Source organism: Lepisma saccharinum, chromosome 1, assembly GCF_977018435.1.
Source record: "Lepisma saccharinum chromosome 1, izLepSacc3.1, whole genome shotgun sequence".
Classification (NCBI taxonomy): Eukaryota; Metazoa; Arthropoda; class Insecta; order Zygentoma; family Lepismatidae; genus Lepisma; species Lepisma saccharinum.
This window is the reverse complement of record NC_139229.1, coordinates 74209968-74234227: the sequence shown is the minus strand read 5'-3', so window position 1 is coordinate 74234227 and position 24260 is coordinate 74209968. Positions and strand designations below refer to the sequence as shown.

Here is a 24260-nt window from a genome sequence, read left to right as displayed (position 1 = left end):
GATGATTTGAAAGATGGACCTGTGATCCTTTCTTTAAAGTGGTCCAGTATCTTAATTTTCTTAGCATACGCGATGTCCTTTTTATGTCCTGACAAGTAAGAATCCAGGGTTGTTAGGTCTGGTGACCGTGGTGGCCATTTACCCATGTAACTTGACTTTTGCTTCACCCTGTATGTTATTCTAAAAATAATAATAAAACCTAATATGACAAGGTTAAAATAAACTATGCCACAATACATGCACACATCCAGGCACAAAGCTCAGAAATACCGAAGTAACTAAACCCATTCACACAAACATCTGCAATCAGAATTTGGGCCATATTGTCCATGATTCAACATAAGGCCCCTGTAACCTGAGATTTGAAATTTATTAACTCAATGGTGCAATGGACATCATGGGCAATGCTTTTGACAACTGTTGTCTGACTGGAGTCCATTACCAATTATCAAAAGTAACTCCCAAATTGTGCACACAATTCTGGGTCAACACTGAAAACTTGGGAGTTCCAACCCTGGACCACTCGCATCAAAGGCAAACTTGTATACAGCAATTCTGATCCCTTAGAGAGGAATGATTTTATTGGCTGCTTTTGTGTGTGCATGTGTTTGTATTATAATGATTTTTTGGTCGGTTATATCTTGGGAAAACTTGTACTGTGCACAAGAAGTAGCTCTAAACATAGGTGTTGGTGGTTTCTATATAGTTCGACATATATGATGGACAGGTGAACCCATATTCGTGGTACACACTGGATAATCACATGACTGTAACAGCCAATCTGTATCCCTTGTATTGAAGCTGCTTCTAACGAAGGCATGATCACCACGAATTCTGACGGGCAACGTTATTGCCCTACCCACTGCAGTGTTTCTCTCTCTGCCGTTGTATGTGGCGAGCTGTATAGTGTAGTAATATTAACATCCTGTCAATGTTGAACATGCACATTACAAATTACCCGACTTTGTTCTGCAACTGACTGCTAGTTGAAATATTCAGTGAATAATTTTATTGAATTAGGTGATGGAGCTTTTGGTGCACATCAACAAGCGAATCAAGAGCAGACCTCAAGTGCAACTCCCTGTGGAAGCCCTTCTGGTCCAGTATCAGGATCCAGCAGCAAGCTCATTCGTGACAGTAAGTATTAGATTGCCGTAGGTAGCATACAGGAGCATAAAGTGAACAAATCCCTTCTGACTGAAATGTTCGTTTACCTTCCATCTTTTTTTCTTTTTCTTTTTATCATCATGATGCTTAAATTTAGCTTTTAAGATACCATAGGAAAGGTGCCTTGAGTGAGGTAACATGCATTTAGATACTTATGTACAATATGTTATTTATTGTCAGGAGCATACATTAGAGAAATAAACGCTAGAGGAAATATATACAGGGTGTGTCAAAAGTCCCCTAACACCCCTAACCTGCTGAGTACAATTGGTTGTAATAGAAACAGGTTGAGCCCAGGGGAACCATAGTTGTGTGTGTCAAGCTGAGGCCCGCCATATTGAATTTCAACTAGAGCCTCAAAAAAATTAAAATTTCTGGGTATCCTACTGGATGAACACCTTAGCTATACAGAACACATAAACAATCAAAATTAAGTAGTGTGTGCTATGCCCCTCTTTTCGATAAATTTTATGTGTTAACTCTCCCCTGCATATACATTTATAAAGGCTTAATTTATGTTAAGTGAAATATTTCCAACTTTGCCACAAATGAGGAAATACATGGCCTAAACACAAGAAATAAAGACAAACTTCACATAAATCACTGCCGCCTTAACTTATGTAAGAAAGGTCCCTTAAACTCTTCCATAGATCTCTACAATAAACTACCACAAGATGTGAGGAAGGAACCAAAATTGATGATATTCAAGCACAAGATAAAATCGATGCTTCTGAAGCATGTTTTTTATTCTATAGCTGAATACATGGAAGCGACTTTTACTTGAGACAACATGTATATAACGTAGTATAATCACATATTCTTCTTGTAAATTGAAACGTCAAATGAACTAGGATAATTAGTATCACCTAGAAGTAGGCTGTAGTGTTCTATATCTTCTCATGTTATGCTCTTTTTGTGATTTTGATAAAATACCAGAGTAACACCCAATTTTTTACAAATTTTGGCTATGTATTTTGTATTTGTATGTGTAAGATCTATGAATGTAGTATTGTATTGTAATGTATTGACATGTCCTATATTACCATGTACTGTTATTTGTACACACCTGTAGTCCGTGGACACAAATAAACTGAACTGAACTAAACTCCAAAATTTTAAATGGGAAGGAGGTGATGTGTTATATATCAATTCCAGCTAGAATTTCATGAGAAATGCAATGGTGAAGGTTTTTTCAATACATCTCTAACCAGAAAAAGTTATGAAGGAATACTTGTGCTCATTTACTCCTTTTTAAAGTGTCAGAAAAAAAACCATTGAAATGCCTCCAATGTGTAGTAACGAGATCATTTTGATGTCTAGGGAGAGAAGTTCAAGTGCCATAGCTCATGATTTTAACCGAATACATCCACGAAGAGTTGAACATTATGAATGGTTGTGTTGAACAATTACGGGTCTGTAAACTAGCCGTTTTTGAGATAATCACAAATGTGTGATTACAAGCTGCCACCAGGGGGGCATGATGGGGTCCTTGCATCCCCCTTAATTTTCTTCTGCACCCATTATGTTCAACTGAAAACACTAACGTTAATATGTAATATTATGTCATGTCGTCATATTGAGCACCGAATGATAGGTACTGAAGTAAGACCGTTATTATTGTATGCAACAGGCAAGCACTGAAAGAGGTGCCGATACTTTCCTGTACTGGCGGCAGCCTCTATAAACATCAGCGGCCCTTTTTTTTCTTTTGTCAGCATTGTTATTATGATTTTTTTCTTCTTTTGTTTCTTCAAGTGGCCTGTTCGTGATTTTTTATAATTGCCTATAACTTAATGTGAGTTATGTTTTTTTCTGTTTTGCATTGTTGATAAATGGTTTATTTTCCGCCTACTTGTTCTTCCTTACACTGGAGCAAAATTTTCAGCTGCTTTTAAGGTATCATCAGGTCGTGCTCGGGAAATTATTTAATGTGAGGTTTTTTAACAGTTGTAACATGAAGGGTAGTTTTCTTCTTAAGTTCTATGTATTTGTTCCACATAACATGTCTAGTAAATGTACCATTTCAACCTTTTTTAAAAACTGTTAGGAAGAGGCCCAATGTTTACGAAGAAATTTTACAGTTCGTTGGTGGGGATATTGTGCGGCAAAAGGAATTTTAAAGATGACACAGTTGCTGTGCTCTTTACTTTTTGTCTTGTGGCAGACTGAAGGTATAATGTACTATGTATATTGTACCTCCATTGGTTACATTGAAAAGGTTCTAAAATTGTGTTTTTAAGGGCAGGATGATTTTATTTTGTATTCCACTACATAGTGCAATAAGACTGCAACGTGTATCTGACTGTTTACACTGTATGACCACTTTCTTGGAGTAGAAGACTTAATACATATCATTATGGACATCCAGGGGGAAGGCAAGGGGTGGGGGCAGCATCCCTGGAAAATGAATGTCAATCTAAAGTTATATATTTCACACATATATTTTAATTTCAGTCAGTAATTTATGTCAATCGGTGGCAGCGATTAGGGATGCAGTTGCCCCCCCTGCTTTTTGCTGTTTTTGCCCCCGCACTATGCTAAACCTTATCTACCAAGGGAAAGTAAACTACCCTTGCCCCCACCCCCCACCCCGTTTTAAGAGGTTGCATGCGTGTTTCATGTTTTCCTTATTTTCAGAATCACACCCCCTAAATTTCTTTCCGCATCCCATCATCACCTCTGGCCGCCACTGACTTCATTGTTTCTAAACGTAGTCCTAGTTGGTAAAATTCTAATAATGTGTGCGAGTGTGTGGGTACGAACTGTACCACCTTGATATGATCCACATTGTTATGTGACGTCATCAGTAGAAGATATGTCACTAATGTATTTATTTTTGTAAAAGATAGCGTAATTTCTTTGTTATTAAAGGTAATAATGCACCTTGTTTGTAATATATATCTTTTGTTTAATGTTTATTGTATTTTATGCTCTGTTATGAGTAATTTAATGTATCTTTGTTTGCAAGAGTGCTCTATACGAATTTGTATTTCTAAAGATGTATAGATGTCAGTCTTGTTGATAGTATCCTTTTGTAGATAGTGAGTGATTCATCTGTACTTTAATCTGTGTTCTCGAAAATAGTATAAAAGCGAGGATGTCGCGTAAGAATCAACACACTTTCGCCACGGATCGACGAAGCTTTTAAACTTAAAAAGAACTCCTCGGTGTTGTGCATACATCCTGGTATGGTAGTTCGGGGCGCAAGCTAGGCCTATGTGAACATAGGTACGCCGATAGCCATGCATTGATGATATGCACAATACTGCAACCATTCCACATCAAATAATAAAGTTAGCCTAAAGATTAATCTAGAAATAAAAGGTTAAAGAGTAAATATTGGCTCAGTTATCATTGCATATCTCTTGGTGTGGTAGTTCGGGGCGCAAGCTAGGTCTATGCAATCATAGGCTTGCCGATAGCCACGCATTGAGTTTTATGCGTTTTAATTGAGTCAATTCATCGACAAAGCGAAATCCTCGCCTTCGTCTCAAGTATAGTTGCATTATAATTGCATTAAATAAAAATAAAACTTTTCAGTTTATATATACGGCAGTAATGTGGTTTTATTTCTCTGTGCTGTGAATATTGTCTCTGCCTAACACTATCCCTGTACCTGAGAGGAGTCTGTGTACTTCACCGAGTCTCATCGTTCACCGCTGAGTATTATTAAGTTAATATTAATAGTAAAATAATACGACGCCTGAGGTAATTCGACAGACCATTAATAGAACGTATCAAATGGCAGCTCAACGTGTTGGCTCGATTCTGTAGTGTACAAGGGCAAGACAATTGTTTAAAGTTGAAATTCATTGTGCAAGAGCACTAAAGTTTTATATTTGTAGAAAAGCACAGAACTACTTCGTTGAAATGGAAAGAAAACATTTGCGTAGCGCAAATAAAAATCTTGCTTCTAGTTCAGAGCTTAATGTTCCCGATTGTTGTCGGAACGTTGATAAAGATAAAACCACATTTGTGTGCAAGAAATGTACAAAGTTTCTACATTATGAATGTTGTGGCTTAGATGTTCGATCTGAAAGCCACGAAGCTACCGATTTCGTTTGTAAAGAATGTGAATCATTGTCTACAACTATTACCTTTGATCCATTAAATATGTTTGAAGCTTTAAAAGCCATGATCGAAGGAATTAGCAAGCAGCAAGTTGAAAGTATGGAAACATTACAAGCTGATATTAGCAAACAGTCTGAAACATTGCAGGCTGACATTAAACAGCAAGCTGATTCCATTAATAACTTGAAAGCTGATATTAGCAAACAGTCTGAAACATTGCAGGCTGACATTAAACAGCAAGCTGATTCCATTAATAACTTGAAGGCTGATATTAGCAAACAGTCTGAAGCACTGAAAGCTGATATCCATATAGAGCCCGCAGTCTGAGTTTGGCTAATTCTCCTCGAACTGTACGACAGCTTGCTGATTTTTTGAAAAGATTCGAGGTGCTTGAAGAGCAGGACAGTTGGAAACCTGTGTGGAATAGGGAAGGTGCAGGCCAGGGAAATGCTCCCAGACAAAATAGAATTGGAAACCAACAACCCAGAGTCAGACAAGTTATGCAGAACCAGAGGAATGGATATTCCAATTACAACAGACGACGTAATCCTCCGAGAAGGGATGGCAGGAACAACTACGCACGTGGGCCACGTCGTTCCAGATCTGATCCAGAAGACCATTCCCGTGACTCTTCACGTAACGCCTCTGAACCCAGTAATTTCAGAGCGACGGCGCCTCCGTTTGAACCTTCTGCTTCACGTTTGACGAACGAGCAACGTCAAAGCGTCGACATGACAAGAGACTTTTGTTGGGCACCATCGACTAGTGCTAATCCGAGTGGTATGCAGTCGGATTTAGCCAGTCGCCCAACGTGAATTCTTCGTTCCCGATCACGCTTGGGCTAAAATCTTGGACTTCTCTGGGAACCGATGACAGCGTTATAGATAGTGAAGATAATCATCTTTTTGTTGTGCTGACTCTCAATGAAGGAGAACAAAGTTTAGAGAGAGCACTAAAACAGGCAGTTGGAAAGGAATTTGTGTGCAAGAAATGTACAAAGTTTCTACATTATGAATGTTGTGGCTTAGATGTTCGATCTGAAAGCCACGAAGCTACCGATTTCGTTTGTAAAGAATGTGAATCATTGTCTACAACTATTACCTTTGATCCATTAAATATGTTTGAAGCTTTAAAAGCCATGATCGAAGGAATTAGCAAGCAGCAAGTTGAAAGTATGGAAACATTACAAGCTGATATTAGCAAACAGTCTGAAACATTGCAGGCTGACATTAAACAGCAAGCTGATTCCATTAATAACTTGAAAGCTGATATTAGCAAACAGTCTGAAACATTGCAGGCTGACATTAAACAGCAAGCTGATTCCATTAATAACTTGAAGGCTGATATTAGCAAACAGTCTGAAGCACTGAAAGCTGATATCTGTAGACAATGTGCGCTATTAAAGGATGATATCGGTAAGCAGCACGATGAATCTATGAAAGCTTTAAGAGCTGAAATAGGCGAGATGGCCTGTGAAATACAACAACTAAAGTCTGAGAACGAGAATACTAGGGCCCGATTCTCTGAAGAAATTCGGCAGGCTAGAGAGATGGACTTTGATGAGTTCCGGCGTAGCTTGGCAGCCGATGTTAATAAAGCCACGGAAAGTGTTCGCATCGATGTAGGGGATATTAATTCGAGATTTACTGAGGAGTGCAATAAGATTATTGAAAAACAGCTGACGATGGAACAGATATTGGCCGAGGCCGAGACTGACAAAATACAGTTCCGGGCTGAGGTCCAAGAAAATATTAGTCAGATTTCCGTCGTTGTGTCTCAAAGAAGCAAGGATGTTGAGGAAATAAAGACTCAGGTAGAACAACTTACGAATCAGTTAGAGACTATGCACGTTTCCCGGCAAACGGAAACAGAAACTGGATCTCGAACAGCTGGTCACCCGTCTGCGGTTGCTGAGAGTGCAGTGTTGCCAACCATTAACATTGAACTAAATGAAGCAATGGACAGAACAGGTGGAGAGAGAACTAGAAAAGACAAGCAAGTATGTCGCCCACGAGTTACTGCTGATTCAAGAGCTAATGAAGTGGCCTCTGCAGTTCCACCTACCTTTAGTCTCTCGGGCGATGATAGAGGTTACAGAGAGCGTGAATCTCCCAGGGCACGGCATCGTCGTTTTGAAGAAGGGGCAAAGAGGAAACGTCTAGCAAGGAAGAAAGATCGCAGTTCCTCCTCTTCCAGCACCAGCTCGGACTCTCAGGATCAAGCGAATATCAGAAAGCGAACACGAAGGCATGGAAATGTGAGAAGCGGGTCAGATGAGTCACCACCGCGAACTCAGCGATCAACGACGACAGGAACCCCAAGGATGGCAGACCTTAATTCCTTGTCCAAGTTCAAGGGAGACCTGGAAGCCCAGAATGCTGAACAGTATTTAAAAGAACTCAATATCAACTTTGATTTAATGCAAGTTCCATACGAATATCGATTGGAAATTATTCCTCGGTTATTCAAAGGCCAGGCTGAGCATTGGTTTCGAGCAAACCAGTTAGAGTTCAAGTCCTATTCTGATTTCTGCCGTCGTTTTCGCAAACAATATGCTTCAGAAGAGGCCAAAGAAAGGCAGCTGACAGCAGTGAGATCTCGTCGATATTCAAAGCAGTTTGGTATGAGTATGGAAGAATACGCATGGTCCATTTACTCAGCCTACCGCAATCTGTCTGCCCGTTATGTAGAACCAGAGATAGTGAACTTAATTATCTCTCAGCTTCCATATAGAGCCCGCAGTCTGAGTTTGGCTAATTCTCCTCGAACTGTACGACAGCTTGCTGATTTTTTGAAAAGATTCGAGGTGCTTGAAGAGCAGGACAGTTGGAAACCTGTGTGGAATAGGGAAGGTGCAGGCCAGGGAAATGCTCCCAGACAAAATAGAATTGGAAACCAACAACCCAGAGTCAGACAAGTTATGCAGAACCAGAGGAATGGATATTCCAATTACAACAGACGATGTAATCCTCCGAGAAGGGATGGCAGGAACAACTACGCACGTGGGCCACGTCGTTCCAGATCTGATCCAGAAGACCATTCCCGTGACTCTTCACGTAACGCCTCTGAACCCAGTAATTTCAGAGCGACGGCGCCTCCGTTTGAACCTTCTGCTTCACGTTTGACGAACGAGCAACGTCAAAGCGTCGACATGACAAGAGACTTTTGTTGGGCACCATCGACTAGTGCTAATCCGAGTGGTATGCAGTCGGATTTAGCCAGTCGCCCAACGTGAATTCTTCGTTCCCGATCACGCTTGGGCTAAAATCTTGGACTTCTCTGGGAACCGATGACAGCGTTATAGATAGTGAAGATAATCATCTTTTTGTTGTGCTGACTCTCAATGAAGGAGAACAAAGTTTAGAGAGAGCACTAAAACAGGCAGTTGGAAAGGAAAAACTACCCAGGGCTCCGTTAATTAAAGCAACTGTAACAGGCGTCGATTTTATTTGTGTTCTGGACACTGGCAGCGAATGTAATCTCATGAGCTACGCCATTTGGAAGAAGATTAAAGAGAAGCTGCCGTCATTGCAGTTACAAACTTGTCCAGATGTAAGGCTGACTGATTTCACTGGGAGAAACAAAACTAGAGTTGTGGGATGTAGACGAGTATATCTGGAGATTGCTGGAAGAAATTTATTGGAGGACATGTTTGTCTTGAAGGGTCTCGAAGCTGACTTTATTTTGGGCTACCCATTCCTCAGGAAATATGAAGCAGGAATTGACCTACAGCGCGAGAAGTTATCCCTCACCGTAGACGGAGTTCCGGTAGAGCAGGACCTCGTAAATGATGGATCTTCGAAAGGGACGTATGTAAGAAAGGTCCGTGAAGATTCCCATGTCGATCAGTGGACGGCTAGTCCTGACGACATTCTGCAGAAGGTCAATGCGAATGAGATTTTATGCGAAAGGGGTAAAAACCAATTGAAAGAAGTCTTATTGAAGCATAGAGATGTATTTTCCGAGAGACCAGGTACTATTAAAAACTTCCAGTGTGAGATTGAACTCACCACCACAGAACCTGTGTATCGATCTCCATATCCCATACCTATAGCCTAAAGAAAGCTCCTGAAGGAAGAACTGAAAAAGTGGAGACAATGAGATGTTACTGTGCCTTGATATTCATCTTGTATGAGCACCTTAATTGTTGGTAAGCCTGATGGTAACATACGCCTGCAGTCGTTTTGCTGATTCATTATTCCGTTTCTGAGACTACTGGATATTCACCTGCTGAACTATTCTTCAACCATCCCATACCCAGAGAGATCTTAACCCATTTCAATTGGCCCGAACGGGAAGAAGCCCAACCGGATTGGAAGTCCAAATTATTCTTAGCCCAAGTCAGGGAGAAGAAGAAGCTGTCGAAGGATTTAAAACAGAAGGGAAACGCCAAGACAGTGACAGTTGGAGACTTCGTGATGGTTAAAAACCATTCCTTAAGCTCCTCATTAGATAGGACCATTCAAAAGTTATTTATGTTGTGGATAGGACCTTATCTAGTGGACAAAGTGGAAAATAATGTTGTGACATTGCTAATTCCAAGGACTAAAGAATTATATGGTAAGGTTAACTTGGATAACGTAAAACTGGTGCGTTTTTCGGAGGATAAAAAGAAAGAATTTGTAATTTAAAACTAAGTTTCCTCCAGGTAGATAACTTCCTTCCTGAAACTTAGTTTCCGAAAGGAAGGGGCAGATGATATGATCCACATTGTTATGTGACGTCATCAGTAGAAGATATGTCACTAATGTATTTATTTTTGTAAAAGATAGCGTAATTTCTTTGTTATTAAAGGTAATAATGCACCTTGTTTGTAATATATATCTTTTGTTTAATGTTTATTGTATTTTATGCTCTGTTATGAGTAATTTAATGTATCTTTGTTTGCAAGAGTGCTCTATACGAATTTGTATTTCTAAAGATGTATAGATGTCAGTCTTGTTGATAGTATCCTTTTGTAGATAGTGAGTGATTCATCTGTACTTTAATCTGTGTTCTCGAAAATAGTATAAAAGCGAGGATGTCGCGTAAGAATCAACACACTTTCGCCACGGATCGACGAAGCTTTTAAACTTAAAAAGAACTCCTCGGTGTTGTGCATACATCCTGGTATGGTAGTTCGGGGCGCAAGCTAGGCCTATGTGAACATAGGTACGCCGATAGCCATGCATTGATGATATGCACAATACTGCAACCATTCCACATCAAATAATAAAGTTAGCCTAAAGATTAATCTAGAAATAAAAGGTTAAAGAGTAAATATTGGCTCAGTTATCATTGCATATCTCTTGGTGTGGTAGTTAAGGGCGCAAGCTAGGTCTATGCAATCATAGGCTTGCCGATAGCCACGCATTGAGTTTTATGCGTTTTAATTGAGTCAATTCATCGACAAAGCGAAATCCTCGCCTTCGTCTCAAGTATAGTTGCATTATAATTGCATTAAATAAAAATAAAACTTTTCAATTTATATATACGGCAGTAATGTGGTTTTATTTCTCTGTGCTGTGAATATTGTCTCTGCCTAACACTATCCCTGTACCTGAGAGGAGTCTGTGTACTTCACCGAGTCTCATCGTTCACCGCTGAGTATTATTAAGTTAATATTAATAGTAAAATAATACGACGCCTGAGGTAATTCGACAGACCTTTAATAGAACGTATCAACCTCTCGGAAATGTTCTGTTTGATTGCAACGCCACCTCTCTGAAATGTTCTGTTTTGTAAACAAAGAGCAAACCTCAGACCGCGCAAGGAGTAAAGCACTCGGTGTTTACAAAATACAATCAATGATGGGTTGTAACCACACATTCACACACATTATTAGCATTTTACCAACTAGGACAACATTTACAAGCAATGAAGTCAGTGGCAGCTTGTAATCACACATTCACGATTATCTCGAAAATGGCTCGTTTGCAGACCCATGTGTACTGAGACTTTTTTTGCTTCTATTATCGTATACTTTCACCTGTGTCAGTTTGCGCTATTACTTTCGAGACACCCTGTATTTTTGTTTTTATCTAGTAGATTTCTGCATGTAGGGTTGCACAAGTTTAGCATAGACTCATTACTGGTCTACACTTATATTTTCAAGTTTTAGTGCCTTTATACCTCAAGAAGAAGAATCTTTGGGATGCATGTGCAGGCAATTGTGAGTCACTGCAGTTTTTCCACTCATCTGCCTGCGAACTCAGGCCATTGTCAAACTTTTTCCTCCTTTCGTAAACTTGTGGTGTGATTAACATGTGTAGAGATATTGAATTTTTATTTGCTGGAGAATGATACAAGTTTTAGTCTTCCGAAGGGCAAGAAACTGCTGCTCTTCACTGATTTAAGTGTATGGAGGAGGTGCTAAAAAAAAATAAAAAAAAATAAAAAAAGTTTTGAAGCTCACTTTGTCAGTTTGGCAGCCTTAAGGTTGTTCTATAAATAATATAAATAAAAGTTCACACCTCAAGGTTTACATTCGACTCTTCCTTGTGTGTACAGTATTATGAAGGTTAATGATTAAGCACAAAATTGCAATTTTCATTACAGAATTTTACAATCATCTACATCAAAATGGGATATCCACGGATGCCTTTAACAAAACAGGCAGAGCTAGTGCCCAGTTTATTGAATGCCTTGGAGGGAAAGCCACAATCTCATCAGGACAAGTACGTTTGGATACTATTAATAATCATATTCATGTTTTTAAGTAAACTTTATAAGTTAATAAAATATCCACGAAATGTAAAATATATTAAAAAATTGTAAGGTGCACATTCTTTGGTAGAAATTTTAAATGGGAGACAAGGTAAAACTGTGCACACATCTCATCTTGGTTTTTCAGAGGGCAAAATTGTAAATATCAAATTTCATTGACTGCTTCAAATGGATACCTGTGGATGGGGAAGGTGACTGGAGCAAGGTGCTGATCACATCACCTCCACAAATAGCTGTAATTGAATAATGTGTGGGGTCCTACCTCCACACATGCAGTGTGCACAGTCCACTTTACTATGCAGGTTTTGGATTGGCTACTTCAGTAATCAATTTACGCAGGGTTAGAGTTGCTGCCTTGGTATGGGTCTACCTTTGCGACCATCCATTCATTATTTTCATCTTCATTGTCATGAACGAGGAGTGGAAGAAATGCATTGTAAAATAAGACAATTATAAATACTATATTTTGCAATTTCTTGAATGTTCGCATTACCACTGTTTCACAGAAAGAAAAATGTTTTAAAAAAAAAGTATTTAAGAGGAGTTCTCCAAGGTCTTCTTCATGTTGGCTATGAAGTTCAAAACATTAAAATAAACATTTCTCAACATTGGTAAAAAGCTTAAATGGATAAAACGAGGTGGTGGATGTTTCTGGGGTAACCTTGGAAATGAACCACTGGAAAGTACTCTGTTTTGATAAAAAAAATTATTAAATAAATTATTACCCAAAATATTTTAGAGATATTTATCGAAAATTTTTGCTAGTCTAGAACTAAACTAAAATGATGAAATACACAAACAGAAAGTATATATACACATTGCAGGGTGACTAGATAATTACTGTGTGGCTAGTCACCCTGCTATGTGTATATATACTTTCTGTGTGTGTATTTCATCATTTTAGTTTAGTTCTTCATCTGAGGAAGACCTTCATAGAGGGTAGAAACGTTACATGTAAAGTGTTTTTAAATCTTAGTAAACTGCCTTGGTCAGCAACTTTAGTGTTTTTAATATGGAAACAAGGCTTAATTATATTACTATGGTTTTTCTGTTTGTGGTTTGGAAGTAAAAACAGTCACGTTGTTAAATAAGAATTGTAGCTTTCCTGGTGACGTTTGCTTCCTAAGGGAAGCTAATGCCAATTTAACATGGCTGGTAACCTGAGAACACTTGTTCAAATCACATTCTTACATAAAAGCCATGTATTATGGGATTTCCACTTTATTTTTAATGTAATATATATATATATTTTTAATCTTTACAGTTTACTACTGCTCATAATGCCAGCACTAGGCCATGTTGCCGTACCAGCAGATCCACAGAAAAGATTGGTGCTGTTTGGATTGAATGAGAAGCAGCATGTTGCGAAACAGCTATCTGAGTTTATGTTAGATATGCTTCTGTTGCCATATGGGTAAGGAGATGAGGTGTTCTTTTCTTGTAGAACTGTGCTCTTTTTACATGTATTTTGAAATCTAGTCAGATACGTGGACTGTTTCGGAAATTGTCATGAAAAAGCATTTTTTCTAATGGAGCTTGAAACTGAATAATTGACAGATAGTTTTTATTAGTCGACACTGACCATATTTTCTTACGATAAATTTCTATTCCAGTGTATTTGTAAATAGCTTATGCCTTACCTCCATGATTCTGTCTTTTGTTACTGGATTTTGAATGCATTTTGAAACATACAATTTATTTTCTAATGCAAAATGTTTAGGCACTGGCAACCATAAATCTGTGAATTTTTCCACTGTCCGGTGAGTGTTTCCTTTCTCCTTCTTTGATCTTTGATTTTATATATATATATATCTTTGCAATATAGTTGATTGTGTTAAGTCCTATCTACATAGGTGGAAAACCCCAAATTAATAAATTGGAACTCAGATATTCTGTTTATACTCTTCCAAAGAATGCTTGTGTCGTAGGTGTATACCACTCTGAATATACAGTCATATAAAGAAATACTTCCACCATATAGAGCCTTAAAATCAGTAGTCTTATGGGGGAAGTATTTCTTTCCACAGCTGTACAATATTACTCTTACCAATACATACATAAACATTGTAACAGCTCAAAAAAGTAGTTCAAAGTATTTCTATATTTTAACATGTAACTATTCCATTGATATTTTACCAAATCCCTTAAGTGTGGATGGCGTATATATACGCCCTCCACATTGTGCTGCTGTAGTGTGGAAGGCGTATATGTACGCTTTATGTTTGTTTCAACTATATTCGATTTACAGTGGCGCATATAGTCACACAGACATTTGGTGAGATAGTTCTAGCTGTAGTAGAAACAAAAAACTAGTAGCAAGAGAAGAAAAAGGAGATGACAAAACTATTTTTTCCCTTCTTTCTTTCCATCTTCTTCTTTTTTGTATTTTTCCTCTCTTGCTACTATTTTTTGTTTCTACTACAGCTAGAACTATCTCACCAAATGTCTGTGTGACTATATGCGCCACAGTAAATCGAATATAGTTGAAACAAACATAAAGCGTATTGATACACCTTTCGCACTACAGCAGCACAATGCGGAGGACGTATACTGAATTTGACGAAAAAACCTACATTTTCCAGCAAAAAACAAATTCCACACTTAAGGGGTTAAATATTTATGGTTTCATATCAGAATATTAAAATACGTGTCATGTATTCACAAAATTAAAAGAAATTGCACATTTGTATAATTTCCATAATTTATAATTTGTAAGGATGGGCCAATATGACATTTTGGCTGGTACTGATATAGTACCGATTACTGATATTCTAGCGATACGATATAAAATTTGAAGTGGTCCTTTGAAGAACCTGAAAGCTTTATGGACCTCATTAATAAATGTGTGTTTCAAGATGACTGCAGGGCAAGAAGTTGCATATTTAAACATTTACTTTTTTAAAAAGTACGGCATGAAGATTATCCACTGCATTTTACAAACCCTGCAAGATATCCAAACTCTGTAAAAATATTGGTTGATATCAGCGATTAAATTACAACCAATAATTTTCATTACTGATTGGTATTGGCCCTGCCAATAGTGGTACAGTGGTTTCTTACATCAGACATTGGACCGAATAATCATTTTACGTTGCAGTGCAATGGGCTTATACTCATTACCTCATTAATTTTTTTTTTCACCTTTAGTGCCACACCTCTTCCTGCTCAGCCGACAAGACAGCCATCCCAGCAAGATGGACAGCAGGTGACCAGTACTGTTCCTCCAGGAATGAGTGAATATTCATTCAAACGAGTTATGGGGGAGACCCCCTTAAAGGCTGAAGATCTAGAACAGGTAAATGTGGTCTTCTCTCACCAATTTATATCAATGTTTTAACGAACTCTTGATTTCACCACCCTTCTAGCACCTTCTTGATACATGTATTACACTAGTTCTATTACTCTTAAAAGTTTTGCATGTAGTATTGTGCCATATATCAGTAATCTGGGTTCTGAGTTTTGATCATAATAAAAACATTTCATCTTCACTAAAAAAATGAAGTCGTAAGTGATGATTGATGAGTTGCCTTGAACACCAGATTCCAGGTTTGGAAATGCTACTGTTAAATATTTTCATATTGATTTAGGGTATGAGTAGGGGCATGCATATTTCGTTTTTGACGAAAAAACGAAATGTGACAAAACACATTGTAGTGTTAATTTTTCATGTTTTTAAAAGGTCTGAGATGCATTTTGTGACCATCTTTTGTCACGAAATAATGTGAAATGAACTGCAAAATGCGAAATGAACTCTTAAACACGAAATTTACCGTTTATATACCGACGCGACACTTTCTGAAGTCTGAAGTATCCTGTGAGTTATGCAATTCACAGAAAATTGATTAATTCTGCTGTAAATATTTGGGAAGCAAAAATAAACCCCTTTACACAGGAATAAACTTAATACTCTGTTAACTTCATAAATGTGCTATTAGAAGGGATAAGTTTATTTTGTGTAATAAGTGCAGTTTTTAAATCGAACTTAGGATTATATTCACAATTTTAAAACCAAAATGTCATTTTATATAGCACTTTTCATGTTATTATTCACCGCTATAACACCGAAATTTCATTTTATTTACCGCTTTTGAACCCGAAATCGACTCTGTTTTTGTACCGAAATTTTGCTTTTTTAATTACCAAAAATATGTGCCTCTAGGTATGAGACTTGCAGTATTTAATCCTTTTGACATGTATACTCACTCAGAAATGGAAATTTTAGTCAAATTACCATTTGTTGATCCTTTTCTGAATATTACTTACTCTGTTAGCATGTATCTTCACTTTTGTGTAGGAATACAAAATACTATAGTTTACAATGTAGCTTATGGATACGGCATGAAATGACCTTCAAGTGTTCATAAATCAAAAAAAAATGTTGTTTCATTCATAATTTTTCTAAATATTAAATGATGACTGATATTAATGTCAACAAAATAACATTCATATTCATTCATGCTAAGGTATAATCATTGCTGCAAAGTTAAAACAATTTCAATACTGGCAGAAAAAGCAAAAATTAACAACCATATTTTGGCCGTTGTGCCAATTGGTCAAATGCACAACACACCATCCCCCCTCAAAGACATGCTGAGCAAAAAACAAAGATACTGCACTTATGCCGCCATTACGCGGGCCAGTTATGAACTGAAATGTCAAACGTTTGCAGCAAAGCAGATGACAAATGATGTACAAACACGTTTCTGTGTTGTCACTCAAAAATGTATCCACAATTTGTACACAATAGGGAAAAATGTAGAAATACTTTCTCCACATTGAAAGGCTTAAACATTACATTTTTCATCTGTTGCAGACCAAGCTAGGGATTGTCAAGTTCCTGTCATCTGGTGTCATAGCAGAATGTGATATTCTCCCGCATTTGGTTGTTGCAGCGGCCGACACAAGGTTCAATGTGGCAAATGCTGCTGACTTGGAGCTGAAGAAGATCACTGGGTTTGTAGCACATTATGTCCTCCTGCAATTTGATGGTATTGTGTCAAAGTATTTTGATGAAAAAATACACATATTGTTATCATGATTTGTCACTGATGATTACGTTACGTAGTGCCAAAAAATATTTGAGGAGGTAAAAGACAAATTGCACAAGTTTTCTATGCCTTGATAGTCTCTGGTGGTTCTGCACACTTTTAAATAGAACTTTTTCACCATTGTTAAATTTAATTTTGGTCATTACATAAGGCTGAGCCCATACCATTTTGAAACAATACTGATCCTGATGCTTGATAATTGTAACAATAAAATTTGTTCAAAATCATCATCATCCTTCACCGTTTCCTGCCTCTTGCTGGGTCGGCACAGAAGTCAAGCAAGCCTCAATTTTATCCTGGTCTTCCACCACTCCTCTCTTTCCATGGTGTTCCAATCTTGTCCTCTTCTCCTAACACTCTCCGCCATCTGCTCTTTCCACCGACATCTTGGTCTCTTCCCTTGGCCTTATTCCCACTCGTTGTTCATTGTAAGCTCTTATTGCCAGCCTTTCTTCATCCATCATCTTCATGCATCCAAACCATCTCAGCTGTGCCTGATCTATCCTGCCCTGAAACTTCACCACCCCCACTGTCTGTGTCGGATCTCCTCATTCCTTATTCTATCCCTTCTAGTTTTCCCCAATATACTCCTTAAAAATTTCATCTCCACTGCCTGCATCTTTCTTTTGTCTCTGTCATTGTCCAAGTCTGTGCTCCGTACATAATTATTGGCACATAGTATGTGTTATGTATTACCTTCTTGCATTTCTGCATTTCATAGATACATATTTCCCTGTTCCATATTAATCTTTGAATGTTTTGATATAGTCCACCACCCATTTGTCCTCTTCTATATACCTCCTCTTCTACTCAAAATATTGATTAATATTAGTGGATGAGTTTTCCACTGAAATTATAAGCATCAACTTACCATAGTTTTTCTTCAAAATATTCAAGAATTACATAATGATATTAAAGTTTCTGTTAGGTAATCACAAAATGCAGTGTTTCACATAATATTAGTGCAAAATTAGTGGAAATTTTCAAGTCTGCATAATTTCCAGGCTTCATGAAATTGTCATGCAGTATATTTGTGGACCCTGTCTGAATACCAAAATGCTAGAAAAGTTTGAACTGGTATCAGCAAGTAAAATCCAGCTGATTCTTTCTGATACCAATATATCGCCATTATGTCAGGCTGAAGTAGTACCGTATTTTTGCAATACTCTTACTGATGATAATACCCTTACCTTCCAACATATACCAGTACCAGTGCTTGAACATTATATCACTTTGAAGTTGTTGAGAATATTTCATCATGTGAGAACCACAGCATGATAACTCCAATTTATCAAGCTCTCCTGTAAAATAATGTATTCTTAGGAATATGTCGCACTTGAAAAATAAATATCTGTAAATTTGAGAAACGTGACTTGACTCTACACCACTAAGAAGAGATGGAGACTCCAAATAGAACCGAAAACTGCATTTTTGGCAATACTTAACTTTCGTACTCGCATGACGATTTGTAAGGAATAATGTAAGTATTCCATAGCAATGTCTACCATAGTTTTGCTTGGAAAATATTTGAATTACAAAGAGAAAATCAGAATGTTAAAATACGTGTCATTTAATTATAAAAAATCACTTTTACCACACAATATTTGTGCAAAAATTAAGTAAAATTATGCATTTTTGGAGACCCTGGAGGTATCTAACGTTAGAAAGGTGTTTTCTTTATATTTATGGCACATATGTGATCTCTACCTTGTATCCAAAATGAATTGAAAATTCTGAATGGTAGCATTGAGTGCACTATCATTATTTTATTCAAATAATTTTGGTACTTTAGTATTTATAAGAGTTTAATTACTAGAATGAATATTACTGTAGTGCTCTTAGAGGTTCAGCGAGACTGTTATAGGGAGGGTTTGGTGGAGTATACTAAATCAACCAAGAATAAAAAAACGACGACGACAACACTTAATCAAAAAGAGCAACGCTTTACGCTGCCTGTGCTACGTGTGGTGTTACGTGGACAATAACAGGTATCCCTGGAGAGACCTGTTAACACCAACAGACGAACTTTAGCCTAAAATCTAAAAATGGTAGGTAGAGGAGGCTTTTGTAGACTTACGGTTCATGTCAATGATATCATTTCGATCACATTTAAACGACACATTTATTCAATATGGCCACCACCAAACATGGACATCTTCACTGTTACACAAAGAACACAAAAATGAATATACAAAAGACTTGGTATTTACAGATCAGCCAATTGCACAAAATACGCTTCATACCTGGGGGCCCACACTTTTTCACAACTACAAGCCACATCCCGACACCTGGCAATTTATGGGACACACAAGACAAAATAATTGATAATTCCGGCTTCTTTGAGGTAATAACGACTTTGGGGAGTGATGGATGCACTTTCCAGGCTTTTCATGGAAGGATTGCTGGATATAACCATGGATTTTCATGGATTCTTCATGGATGTTCTTATGACTCCTTGCCAACCATTTGGTCTGGATTTCTCACTTTGGGTATGGGACACAGATTTCGGCACATTGTCGAAAATTGCATGCAGAACCTTAAAAGAGGTCTTGGCTACCATATCGTGTGTGGTTACACCTACTCAGGTTCATATTTAATTTATATTGGCCTTGGATGCCTATTTCCAGTGTAAGTCCATTGTTCACGGCCCATGCGGCCATTAACACACTGGTTTTGGTCAGCAACACAAAACCAGACCTGCTCAGGCAGCTAACAAAAACAAGTGAGCTTGAACGCCAAGCTTAAAACATAATAGAACACCTGACTGCCTCGTCCCAGCCCTGGAAGCCTCTCATTGGCTAGCTGAGGTCACATGTGGCTTTTCCTTGTCTGTGCAGGTTCCAATTCCTTCCACCAGATGGCAGAGTTATCAGGTGGTTGAAAAATGTAAACAAAGGTGTTTTTTCACATTTTCTGGCTTATTTATGCCAGATAATTAAAAATGAGTTTACTTTTCATAAATTAGACATTATTTTACCTATGTACAAATGTTATCTTTTATATTTAATAAAAGATAAGAGATTTAGCAAATATATGATTTGGAGCACATGGTTTTTTGTATTCAAGATGGCTACTGTTTACCTGAAAATTGTTACTTTTAATAAATAAAGCATTTTTATCCATCCCATGGGTGTAGCAAATGGTTGTAAGCATTACTCATGATGCTAATTGGGGGAAAGTATAAGCTTTTGGGAAATAGCTCTCGCAAGCCTTTTCTGATATTAACCTAATGGCCCTTGCACTTAGGTTGGGTCTGTGGGCATTGTGTGTGGCCTAATCCTTGATTGGTCATATATTATTTTCAAATATTTTTATATTCCTTCACCCCTAAGAGATATTTTATTTCTATTTTAGTGGTCTTGACTGGAGTAGTGCGGCTCTTACGTCTCGTCTCTTCTCCTTGTTTATTGGAACGCAGGTCCTCAAAGACAGACCGCAGGTTAAACCAGAGTTGCGTCGTTCACCTGCTAGCACCAGGATAAGACTCAAAATCCTGCCCTATCTTTGCAAAGCTCGAGGAGTTGCCCTTCAGTTCCCTGCATGTATTCAGGTATCCTATTACAGTTCTTCACATTTATACTGGTTTTAAGTCTGTAACATTGTCAAATCTATTAAGAGCCCCATGCACACCTAAGGGTAGGTGTGTAAGGGGTGACGTTCTGGGAAGGCACACAAAAGTTAACCTCACTTCCCCGTAGTACACTCTGGTAACAGCTGCTTGCAGGCTAACAGTGACCAGTATATAAACCTTTGTAGGGCTGTGTTTATCTTTCTGTGTGCCGAGTGCCTCTCTACAGCCTCAGCTTTTAATAGGTAAGGAGATTTATCCTCGGAAACAGTATAGTTTTGGGTCTTTATAAGTTATGAATAGGGACGTGAAGTTTTCTTTTTTAACGATAACACCGAAAAGTTGAGGAATATGTATTTGTGTAGGTAAAGGAGGCAAATTTTCGGTGTTCCGGAACAACGAAATAACGCAAATTATGCCATTTTTCATAATAACACCAAGTTTTACACTTTAACGTGAAAAATGCCGTGAAATATGCAATATAAACTGGGGATAAACGCTTCTTCTGTTAAAAAAAAAAACTACATGAAGTGCTATTAGATCTCTCATTTGTAGTTTAGCTGGTGATAGTTGGAGTTCGATTCAAGAGATATTGTTACGCTTCAATTATTGCAGTTTGGCACAGACATGACTTACAGTGTTCAACCTCGTCCTGAAGTAGAATTCACTTGGGTGGGGGGGGGAGAGATCTTGCCAGAAGGGAAATTTTGTAGGAAGGGGAAAATTTTCAGGAAGAAGCATCTGTTATGTTTCGGGGCGAGGGGGGGGGGGGGGGGCTAGTGTATGTGTGTACATAAAACTGTATTTTAAGGTCGCAGAGGGATGTTTTGCATTTTTAGGGAAATGTGATGTGTATGATTGTGTTAAAAAATTTGGATATTATCATTCAATAAACATTTCATATTTTGTGGCTGATGAGATTAAATAGTTTTCCAAATGGAGGAAATTTGGTCATTTCTCACGAAGGTAAGCCACAATTTTTTTTGTATTAAAACTAAAACTTCTTTCAATTTTCCAGAATTAAAAGAATGTGGAAATCTTAAACATAGAAGGAACAGTAAAAATGTATGGAAAAATAACATCGATTTTACATAAATCTCACCGAATTTTGCCCTAAACCGCAAAAAATAACACCGAATTCCTGTAAAAAATAACATCGAAATTTAGGGAAAAACAAAACACGTCCCTACTTATGAATAAGTTTTAAATATTGAGTGAAGAAACTTAATAGACATCTTTTATTTTATTCTTAAGGCCCTGTCCTATGTTTTGTGTGATGGGCAATATGGGTATGTGCTGATATGCTTATAATATAAAAATCAATCAATATCTAAGGGTATAAAGCTTAGTTTCGTCAATTTGTGGGTCAGTTGCTCCAAACAACGTTTGTGTAATTTATTCAAATACTACATCTGCAAATTGAACCTAAGACTTCCCAGTGGCATGGTGGTAAATCAGTTGCCTTGAAATTAAAGTGTCCTAGATTCAGTACTTGGTGGAGGCACACTGCACAGTGGTTCGGATCTTACTTTAAAGTGTAGGTCCAGTCCCAATTAGCCTGTCTGAGCATAAAACAGACTTAGGGAAGCTTGCAGACTAATGAGACAAGTAACATGGCACCAGTAGACCAATCTTTCACTTCATTATGAAAGAGGAATTTATTTATGAAGACTCCCTTCCAAGCAACACATGATGTTTGTTTCTTGTCGCTTCAGTCTGAAAACGCCCTAACGCAAACTTTTTTTTTCAAATTTAACATGCATATTTTGTTAAGATGATTTTTCATGTTTCAGGTTGTGTTTGATTGTCTTTATGGGTCCAATACTAATGCTAGACTGAAGACAATGGCCTTACAATTTGCATCTCATATCATCTCCGGGTAAGTGTGTTCATAATATAGGGTGGCCCCAATAAAGTAAAAGTATTTCAGTTACCTTTTTTGTGGACCATTCTGTAGTTAGTATAGTGTCTGGTCTAGGTTATAGGATAGCACTGGTGACAATTTTATAGGATAATGATTGAAAGTTCAGAGGTAAATTGTCCTGAACCAGTGTTGAAATCTGATTTTTCTTCATTACAATTTCTAACTCGTAAACTACGATTGATGTTAAAATTGTATGAGAGAGAAGAGAAGGAGAGGAATAAAAATAAAAACAGCAGGGAGGGAGGGAGAGAGATTGTGTGTGAGTGAGTGCAGGCTCAAGTAGAAACAAGCCAGCCCAGGTTTTCCATTGTGTGTCTGTGTATACTACATCATAAGTTACTAAAATGTTTGATGTTAAATAGAACATTACGTTATTATTTGAATACTTTCTGCATATTGTAAATGTGACATTATTATTTGATACGAGGGTCACTATTTATATTTTGAGCCTAACAATGAAAAAACAGGAATTTGGCATTGAAAACTGCTTTATTGTTTTTCGAAGTATTCTCCTTTATGGTCAATACACTTTTGCATTCGTTCGAACCATTTGTCAAAGCAGTTTTTCCAATCTTCTTGAGACACCTCCATAATATGGTTTTTGAACGCATCAACGGCGCCTTCCGCCGACGAAAATCTTTGTTCACGCAATTTATTCTTGACATTCGGGAACAAGAAGAAGTCATTGGGTGACAAATCAGGACTGTATGGTGGATGACCCATCAATTCGATTTTTTGACTGTTCATAAAGTCGGTTCTTAGACGAGATGTGTGACAGCTGGCATTGTCTTGATGAAGAATGATCCTACGGCGTTTGTTTGTTTTCCGTATTTGACCGAAGACCTCTGGCAAACAAATTGTTGTGTGCCATTCAGAGTTGACCGTTTTACGTTCCTCTAAAGGCACAGTTGCCACATGACCAGTTTTCCCGAAAAAAAAGGCGACCATTTGTTTCGATGTGCTTCGAGCGCGAACAACTTTTGTTGGATTGGGTTCATCTTGAAACACCCATTCAGTCGACTGCTGTTTACGTTCCGGCTCATATGCATATATTCATGATTCGTCACCTGTTACAATCTTATATACGTCTTTTAAAGCACCACGATTGTATTTATTGAGCATTTGTTTGCACCAATTGACGCGAGCGTCTTTTTGAGTTTTTGTCAAATTGTGTGGGATCCAACGAGAACATACCTTTCTCACAGCTAAATGATCATGTAATATTTTATATATGCTGGTGGAACTAATGCCTATGGTTGCCTCAATCTCACAGTATGTCACATGACGATCTTGCAGTATTAGGTTTTGCACAGCATCAATGTTTTCTTGAACAACAACTGATTTTGGACGACCTTTGCGAATCTCGTCGGTGAGCGAATGACGGCCACGATTAAATTCGTTATACCAGCGTTTCACAGTGGCAAAGGATGGGGCTTCATCGCCAAATGTGGAAGTAAGTTGATCGATGCACTCTTGTCTTGATAATCCACGTCGAAAATCGTAAAAAAACATCGCACGAAAATGTTCACAAGTTAATTCCATTTTATTGTTGTCGCGCAATCTCCAAGGCAACATAAACAACACAAATGAAGCTATTGACAAAACATTTGAAATACGTTATGGTCAATAATGCCAGACGATTCCGTGCAAACGTCAAATCGCGCCTAACTTCAATCAGTGATGCCAAGGCTCAAAATATAAATAGTGACCCTCGTACTAGTTCTTTTTAAAACCAAACATTATAACAATTAATAATAACACTCTTACTGATTAATAT

The 24260-nt window shown here is 37.7% G+C and overlaps 1 protein-coding gene across 1 annotated transcript in view; it reads left to right on the top strand.

Moving 5' to 3' along the window:
• Positions 1 to 24260, top strand: part of LOC145996545 (proteasome adapter and scaffold protein ECM29) — a 102217-nt gene that overhangs the window by 8015 nt on the left and 69942 nt on the right. The window contains exons 3-9 of the mRNA XM_083133049.1: positions 1021 to 1137; positions 11776 to 11894; positions 13208 to 13357; positions 15091 to 15238; positions 16757 to 16896; positions 20346 to 20541; positions 22353 to 22438. Of these exons, the coding sequence (XP_082989175.1) occupies positions 1021 to 1137; positions 11776 to 11894; positions 13208 to 13357; positions 15091 to 15238; positions 16757 to 16896; positions 20346 to 20541; positions 22353 to 22438 (956 nt within the window). The remainder of the gene's footprint in view (positions 1 to 1020; positions 1138 to 11775; positions 11895 to 13207; positions 13358 to 15090; positions 15239 to 16756; positions 16897 to 20345; positions 20542 to 22352; positions 22439 to 24260) is intronic.